Below are 9,472 nucleotides of genomic sequence, written 5' to 3'. Positions count from 1 at the left end.
CCTATTATTTTTTCCTTTAGTGCTCTCTTAACTAAGATTCGCCATACCGATGTCAAATTCCGTACCAGTGCCACACTAGCATAGTATAGATACAGTATGGTATTATACTATATAGTATGATATATCTGGAATTGTTTGGTTTGGTACAATATAGCATATTATGCCCTCTATTGTTCCCTTCCCACCTGATTTCGAGCTCATTTTCGGCACCAGTCTTATTGCCGCTCTCCCTGGCTCGTAGTCAGCCACATCACCAACTTTTCTTTGTAAACAAAAGCAATGTGGGACACATATTGTCGATTGTCAAGAATCTGAAATAGAATTTCTGTTTTTGTTTAAAAAACAAAAATAGAAAATAAAACATTTTTATTTATTTTTATTTTTTATTGCTAGAATCGAAGCGATGAACAGAATGTCTTCGGGCCAGAAACTAGAACCAGCCAATTACATCCCGGAGCCGAAAGACCAGCAGATAATTACTTCGAGAACCAACAGACTTTTCTACAAAAGGTTCCTACAGAACTCCATCGGCTCTACTTCCACGCTTCTCCTCCCCGTCCATCTCCTCTCCACTGCGCACAGCCTGTTTTGATGCTTCCTCCTCCTCAGCTCCACTTTTCTCCTCCTCGCCCTTCACAATTTCCTCTGTACTGGCGTGAGCTTGTTTGGACGCTTCCTCCTCCCTGACTTTGTTCATCGCCTGGATCAAATTCTCAAGACACGACCCTGCGTCCTCGTCCCCAGACTTCCGCATCAGCTTCTCCGCCACATCCGCGGGGGTAATCTTCACCTCCTCCATCAGGTCCCGGATGGTGTCGAACAGAGGGTGCGAGTCGACGTCCAAATAGTTCCTGGCCAGCACCTTGAATGCCTCGAAGCCGCAGTAGGACATCTCGATGTGCTTGTCCATCCGCCCCCTCCTGATCAGCGCCGGATCCAGCTTCTCTATGTGGTTGGTCGTAAACACTATCAGCCTCTCTCCGCCGCAGGCGGACCAGATGCCGTCGATGAAGTTGAGAAGCCCGGATAGAGTCACCTTGCTGCTCTCATCCTTCTCTTCTTGGCCTGGTGGCAGATTCTTCTTCTCCTCGCTTGCGCCTTCCTCTTTCTTGCCTTTCTGCTTCCTCTTACCAGTGAGGTCCAGCGAGCAGTCGATGTCCTCGATGACTATGATGGATTTGCCCGTCGTCTCGATGAAGAGCTTCCGCAGCTCGACGTTGTTCTTGACGGTCGTCAGCTCCAAGTCGTAGACGTCGTAATCCAGGAAATTAGCCATCGCACCAATCATCGAGGACTTGCCGGTGCCGGGCGGGCCGTAGAGGAGGTATCCCCTCTTCCAGGCCTTGCCGATCTTGGCGTAGTAGTCCTTCCCCTTGCGGAACGCGTCGAGATCCTTCTTGATCTCCAGCTTCTTCCCGGGGTCCATGGCGAGGGTGTCGAAGGTGGACGGGTGCTCGAACAACACGTGGCTCCACACCCCGCTCCTGTAGCCATACCCACTTCCGCCGGGGTTGTTGCAGTACAGCTTCCGCCGCCGGTTCCGGACGGCGACCTCGCGCCCCTCTTTTAGCACATGGCTGAGATAGGAATCGAGAACGAGCTGCCGTTTCCTTTTGTGGAAGACGAGCTTGTAGGACCTCTTCTCATCTGGTGCGGGGTACCAGGAGAGGACCTGGGGCTGACGTGTGGACCTGGAAGACGACGACCACCAGAACTTGGCGCCGCCGAATTCGTCGGTGACCTCCTCATGGTCGTCCATGCTGAGGATGAGTTTGCTGCTGTCCTTGCCGAGATCGGCCTTGAGCTTGTTGGCGCGCTGCGAGCAAGAGTCGCTGAGATAGGCCTCGATGGCGGTGAAGGCCTCGCTGCGCTTCATGCCCTGGCCGGTGTACTCTGGGATTTGGATCCGGACGTAGGGGTAAATGAAGGATGTGAGCTTGTGGATGTATTTGATGAGGACGGTTTCCGGGCCGACGGGGAAGAATTGGCGGATGACCGCCCAGAGGAACATGAAGCTGGCGAGGGCGGAGCCCAGGCTTGCCCATTCCTCACGCATCTCTCTCTCTCTCAATCTCTTCTCTCGACCAGGAGTCTGGGACGAAGACGATCGAATGCCGGATGCGGTTTATAGCTGAGAGGAAAGTGTTTTCTTTTGCTGCGTCGACGTTGACTTAAACTTACTTCCCTACCAAGAAACCTCCGCCACGCGGGGATATCGATATCCTTCACCGCGGGCATCCCGTACGTGGCCCTACAGTCCGTTTCTTTCGGCTTCGTTCACTAAATCCTCTAATCTCAATCACTAGCAGTACATACAGAATATAGTGTAGGATATAAATTCTTGATACGCTATAAAAATAAAAAAAATATATAAATTTTTTTATTATAATCAGTAATTTTAAGATAAAAGAAAAAAATAATTTTAGTAAAAAAATATGGTCTGAAACAATCGAGATAAAAGCACTCATCCACACGGACGCTTTGCCCGTGCCACCGAGATCCAGAGTGCGCGTGTGTGTATATATTTGTCAATCTTGCAGAGGTAGAGCTTTGGAAATTGAGAGACAGGAAGCTCTTTTAAAATAATCGTTATTTTACTTACTAGGACTCACGAGTCCTATCTATCAACGTGGGCCTCGTTGGCCGTGCATCTCGTTTTGAATACATAGATACTCTCCAATTTCGACCTAAATGAAAATAGATAAATTCTGGAACTCGCGGGCTCTTTCCCTAACCTTCTCCAACTCTCTCTCTTACCCCGGCTGCCGAGCCGTTCAAGATATCCCTTCGGTCGTCACCCCTCAGCCCAAGCCTGAAGCTTGATATTGCCGATATAATTGTCTAAAATGTTTGTTTCACGAAAAACTACTATTAAATTGGCTTTAGATGGTATCTAGCTACAAAAGTTGTTTTTTCTTGAAAAAATATAAATATAGTTAAAAAAAATTTGAGCAAAAAAACTATATTTATGTTTTTATCTTGGTTGAAGAGAGTGCTGAAATTTCACTTCTGTTTTGCTTCTTCTATCTCATCCTTGCTGAAAAGAAAAAGAAAAAAAAAAAAAAAAAGAAGACAATGTTGAAAAAATTAGCAGCAATGATGACAAAAATTAAGTTTTTTTTTCAAATGGGTATTAAAAAACCTACGGCAAAACAAGAGCTGCCCGCCCCATGTGACTTTTGCTCGGGATGATGGATAGTTTTTGGAGATTCAAACGTCTCAGCCGCGTTGTCCCTGCTTTGACGTCTAGGTGAAAGAGATGGTAAGTCTCATAGTAGCGACAATGATCTTTGGGTAAAGATTCTGTCACCCTTGACGGATAGGTAAAGATGCCTAGTCTCCTAATAACGACAAGGAGGAGCAGGGCGGCTCAGCCGCTGGGATCCAAAATATTTTTACCATTTGATGTCCTATATTATAGCGATTCGGTACTGATATTAATTAAATAATGTACAAATTTTTGATATATAAAAAAATTTATATAATATTATACTGATATTATGCTAGTATGATACCAATACAACGAATCTTGATCTAAGAAAATCTTGGACGACCGGGTCCACCTCACCATCCGAGTCTCCTGGTCAGATAATAAGCACACAAAACTCATACCCATTGCATATACAGCCGATTAAAAAGAAACTAGAGGCCTCAGCCAGGGCCCAAAGGGTGCCTGTTATCCGAAAATCAATCAATGCGTGGGACTCCAAGTCAGAAAGCTGCTTCATTTGGTGGCATGTCGGGGTCATATATAGTATCAATCGATGCTCCAAGACAAAGCTGATAGGAACTTGATTTCTACAAGTGGTATTTTCAACAGAAAAATGAAGAAAAATAAAAAATCTTTTTCATGGTCCAATATTCTTTCCATCTGTTTAAAATCATACAGTCATCTAGATTTTATGCAATGCTTATCCATCATAACATAGGGAAATATATCGGAGCAAATACAGATGTTCAAAATTTATTTAAGGGTTAATCACAGATGCTTAAAATTGACATAAATAATTAAAGTCATTCAAAAACAGTTTTACAAAATTCCAAAAAAATATTTGCTAACATAATTCAAATGTCCAAACTAATCTAACTAAAATGTCAATAACTGAAGAAATCATCGGAAAATCTAATACACTCCCCAATCCCGTGCGATCAAGACTTTGGATCTAAAAACAGAGAAAATAAAATAATGAGCTACACTAGCCCATTAAGCAACAAAATATCCCAAAGTGGGGTCAGAGCATATCAGATCAAAATACAGGATAATGTCTGGAATAAATCATAAATAACATCATTTTACTGTTTTCAAAACTTATTATCATTTTTCCAAAAACTCTGATACCAGAATCTCAACATAATAGGCTACGGCCACGTAGCCCAGTGGCATGGGTTGCACAGAGTGCTAAAAACCACTATTGTTAGTCACCGGTGGCAACGGTGTTCAGAAACCACTATTCTAATCACCGGTGGCGCGGTGTCGAAACCGGTTCCTCACAGATTACAAGTCGACAGGTCCAACGTATAATCCCCATTAGCGGGGCCAGAACAGAACAGAACATGTCATAGCCATACTGAGAATGCATATATACAAAAATAGATTTTATAAACTGTCCAGTCATATTTCACAGATTTCAGAGCATATAACATGATTTTCAAATAAAATTTAACATGCCTGACCCATTTTACTGAATACAAAATACATGTCAAAATTTAATCAGTTTATCAAATAATTTGGAAATCACACTTGAAGTATTAAGTTACTTACCTCTTCTCGCTTAACCCCTACTTCAGATAAGCGGATCAGGTTCATCTGTTTAAATTTAATTAATTTCTTGTTAATTTCAAAGCTAAGCAAAATCCAGAAATAATACTACTGGGCACGGCCCGACAAGGCCTAGAGTTAGTCCATAATGAACATGGCCCGATAGGGCCCACATCGGACACGGCCTAATGGGCCTGCATAGATCCGGCCCAATAGGGCCCCCATGGTTGGCCTCTAATGGATTATTTATGCAATAAAATTCATTGCAGGGACTAATACTTAATTACAGGATATTGTTCTATAATAAAACTTGAGTGAAGGGACTAAATAATATATTTGAGGACCTTTATGTAATACAACTTTCTTAGAGGAATCAAACCTAAATTACAGAAGGCTCTTTTGTGCAATAATATACTATCAAGGGCTTAACTGTAAAATTTCATTTATTGGCCAAACGAGTTCGGGTTTCGGATTTCGGATTTCGGGTTTTTCTTTTTTTTTCGGGTTTCAGGTTCGAACCGAGCCCAAATTGGGCCCGTAAACAGGGCCCTCCTTCTTCCCCAAACTCCCACGGACAGGGGAAGAAGAAGAAAAGGAAGAAAGGACCAGGGGGGTCTAGGCGGCCAGCCTGGATGGCGGAGGCCGTCGTCCGGTCGACGGCCAGCCGGCCGCAGTGACGGTCAGCGGCCGTTGCGGTGGTCGGGATAGAGAACAACCGAGCTTGGTCTCAGTTTGGGGCCAAAACAAAAGGGAAGAGTCAAAGCTATTTGGCAATAAAATAGATAGAAAGAAGAAGAGGCTTACCGGCGGTCGACGGAGGCAGCGGATCACGGCCGTAGGTGGCTCGATCCGGCAGCTAGCAGCGGCGACGGCGGTGGGGTTTCCAATGGCCAAACTAGATCTCAAAACAGGGAAGCAGAGGGAACCAAAAAAATCCAAGGAAGAAGATGACCTAGGGTGGAGAAGCTCGGTTGGGGTGGCGCACGCGGTCACCAGAGGAGGAGAAGTAGGGAAGAGAGGGGGGAAAGGATAGTAGGTGCTCGGTGGAGGATCCAAGGAAGGAGGAAAGGGGGGTTTTATAACTCTATTTCAACGGCTTACCTCCGCAATTGCGGCCGTGGGGCGTAATCAACGGCCACTTGTATAGCCGCGGGGTGGCCGCGGAACGACCGCAGGGCTGCCACGTAACGCTCGTGGCGCCCCGCCCTCGCTGCGCCGAAGAAAGCCGGAAGGGATCGTGTGGAGTGATTGATTATACCCCTACTTGATTTTGATGAGCTCAAAGCATTTGAGTATATTTCATGTTGTACTAATGAATTCAATCTAGTGTTTCACGCGAATATATGTGAATTTATCTTTAAGAGCATCGAGCCTTGGTTCAAAATAATTTGGCTAAGTGTTGAACTCAATTGAGCCAAAGTCTGAAGCTCGAGTCGACTCCGGAAGATTGCGAGTCGACTCTAAGTGTTTCAGAGGGTCTGGCACAAGCTCGAGTCGACTCCGGTACACTACGAGTCGACTCCGACTGAGAATAGACAGAAGGACAGAAAGATTAATTTCAGACCTGTCACGACCCCCGCCCCGTTCCCGGCGGGCCGCCGCGACGGTCCAAGGGTGCGGGTAGGCATAAGGCCACCAGCCACCGCGTAGAACCCTACTACCTATCAATCATCAATAAATCTTGAAAAATTTTGGCATGATGCATGCACAAAATGATCACCTTTCCTATGGTGACCTGTCAGGATTATCTCAATACATATAACACACTACCTGTCAGAGCAGTAATCACATAATCTGTCACATAATAAACCTGGACAATATATAGCAATACATTATCACAGGCACACAACTGATCTGCACACACATATATATATATATATATACATGCTTCCCAATCCATCCATGGTCAACCCATATCCACAACAGGATCTATGACTGTAACTATACACTATATACAACAGAAGGTTTATAATACACCAAAAGGGTATAAACCTCTATCTACATTATACTATACTATGGAGCAGCACAGCTAACAGGCAATGACTAATCCTGCTCCTCTCTATACAATACCTGCCCTGCAATCAAAAACACCAAACTGGGGAGTGAGTATATAAATACTCAGTGAGTGGAGTAGAGAGTACTATGCACATGAGATAAGATATAATCATGGCTCGAGGTGAAATCTCAAGAGCAATAACAAGATGAACATGATCTCAACATAGAGAATATGGAGTAAATCATCAATATCACCACAATCAATATCAACTCATCTGAAGCATATATGGAATAATCAAGTAAACATATATGCTACTCATGAATATGCTCAACAGATCATAATGCTGGAACATACAAATCAGGTGTCAATATGCTGAAATCATCACTAGACAGCTGTCAGAAGGTGGGTTTTACGCCCCAGGCGAACCAGCAATAACTTCCTACTGTCACATGCATACGCAGGATAAGACACCATACCAATAATATAAATGCTAGATAGCTATCGGAAGGTGGGTTTTACGCCCCAGGCGAACCAGCAACAACTCCCCACTATCACATGCATATGCAGAATAAGACACCATACTGATAATATAAATGCAAGCCAGTATCCAGAACAGAAATCCATCTCACATCTATATACTAAACGGCACCTCGCGGGAATTCTACATCCGCGGAAAGCCATACTGCACCTCGCGGGGTCTTACTATGCCCGGCGGCAAGCAGAATATAAGTCGTAGGACCGGCCGATCCTACGCCTAGGGCCGTGTCCCCCCTAGGAAGGGACTGGGCTCCGCCCACCCAGAAGGCTACTATGTGCACAAAGGCCGATGTTCAACCCCATCGACTATAGGTGTCCTGCAGATACTGTCAAGCCATGCATGAATGCCATAATGCACCCTCCCAATACTCTACTAAAAAGGAGTATAATCAAGACTACCACTCACTCGACTCCGACCCAATCATAAACTAACATCAGGGTTGGGAGTGAGGGGTCAAGGATGTGCAATGCAACTCAATTTACCACTAAAATGGGCTCTACAAATCTTTGAAATAGAGGAAATGAAATCAATTTACAAAAGAAGTCATTTCACAATTCAGATCCAATTTAATTACTCATAAAGGAGTATAATCAAGCTACGACTCACAAGTCTTTAAAATAGAGGAAATGAAATCAATTTACAAAAGAAATTATTTCACAATTCGGAATCAATTTGATTACTCATCAACCTCTCGTAATTCCTCTCAATGTTCCCTCAAATGCATGTACAGAATAATCAAGCATGGAGAATCAAGATTATAGAGGAATCTACTACAATATCAATCATTATGCTCAAGTGGAATCAATTCACACTTGGCGACATTCATGAAAATGAATTAAGGATGCTCATGGTGCACAGTACATGACTCCCACTCACCTGTCAATCTGGCACAGCCCTGATACACCTTCAAAACTTTATGGTAGGCAGTAGGGGGCTTCTTCTTCTTGCTCCCTAACTTCTTGCCCAACTGTGACATGCATTTATAATACATTTAGTCCTGTATCAAGGGTCATAATCTACGTGCCAATTATAACATAGGGAACTTTAATTGATTCAACTCCCCCGTTTCCTAAATCTTTTCTTTTCTCTCTTCTTTTTCTTTTTAATAAATTAACTCACTATTTATGTGTATTAGGGACTCCTTTGCATGAGTACAAGGTTCCTTTTAGCTTGATCTAGGCTTAATACTCTATTATAGCATGAAATCCCTTATTTTCCACCCGGATGAACAGTAACCCGGACCGACAGCCGGTTACTTCATCCCGGGTTTGATCCACTTTTCAGACTCCAAATTTGATGAAATTTTTACCTAACATTCTACACTCATAGAGGATTCCAAAGAGATAACATGCATCATCATCGGAGGCCGTTTGGTTCCCCCTAAATAATTCGCCGAAGTTGGGACTTCGGCACAATTTTTCCGTAGTGCCGGAAAAATTTGTCAAAATCCGATTCTTCCTCTTTTAACCGCCTCTACAACCCTTATCCGACCCTTCTAGACTATATCCACCCTTTGTATAGCCTAATGTCATCAAAAGACTAGATAGGGATGGATATTTACCTTTTTCTTTTTGGAAATCGAGGTCCTTGCGTAGAGAGGAAGGAGATCTACGTTTTTCCCTTCAGCTGGAAGTGCAACCGGGATCTCTTTCCTCCTCGAATCCTCTTCCTCTTCTTCTTTCTTCTTCTTCTTCTTCTCTTTTTCTTTCTTTCTTTCTTTCTTTCCTCTGTTTCACGCCTGAGAACCCCCTCCCTCTTTCTCTCGGTTTCATTCCAAAAGCCAGCTCAAACTCTCCAATTAAATCACATCAAGATACTATTCACCCTTTTTTTAATATTATTAAATTCCCATTTTGCCCCTAACACTTCAACATATCTACGGTTATGCCATTAACTTTTGATTCCTTCCAATTTTACCCCTTATATCAATTTTAAAGGACTATTCTATCCCTTTTTATATAAAAAAAAAATTTTGGGTTATTACATCCTCCCCCCCTTATATAAAATTCGTCCTCGAATTTAAAAGAGTAAATTACCTGATTACTCAAAGGGGTGAGTGTATCTGCTTTTCATATTCTGCTCGGTGTGGTATTGGAAATCAAATCAATTAGAAGTGTTTTACCTTCTATCTCTACCACACAGGTAGGATACACATACTTTGCTTTTATACTATCCCCTA

At 43.4% G+C, this 9,472-nt stretch overlaps 1 protein-coding gene across 1 annotated transcript; it reads right to left on the bottom strand.

Annotated features, from left to right (window-relative positions):
• Positions 1-349: 349 nt before the first annotated feature.
• Positions 350-2,191, bottom strand: LOC103720678 (AAA-ATPase At3g28580-like). Its single transcript, XM_008810504.4, has one exon. It carries the CDS (start codon positions 2,054-2,056, stop codon positions 515-517), a length of 1,542 nt encoding a protein of 513 aa, XP_008808726.1. The 5' UTR covers positions 2,057-2,191; the 3' UTR covers positions 350-514.
• Between the last annotated feature and the right edge of the window lie 7,281 nt (positions 2,192-9,472).

The sequence above is a fragment of the Phoenix dactylifera genome, chromosome 16 (assembly GCF_009389715.1).
Source record: "Phoenix dactylifera cultivar Barhee BC4 chromosome 16, palm_55x_up_171113_PBpolish2nd_filt_p, whole genome shotgun sequence".
Classification (NCBI taxonomy): Eukaryota; Viridiplantae; Streptophyta; class Magnoliopsida; order Arecales; family Arecaceae; genus Phoenix; species Phoenix dactylifera.
The sequence above is the reverse complement of the archived record's forward strand: the minus strand, read 5'-3'. Positions and strand labels throughout refer to the sequence as shown.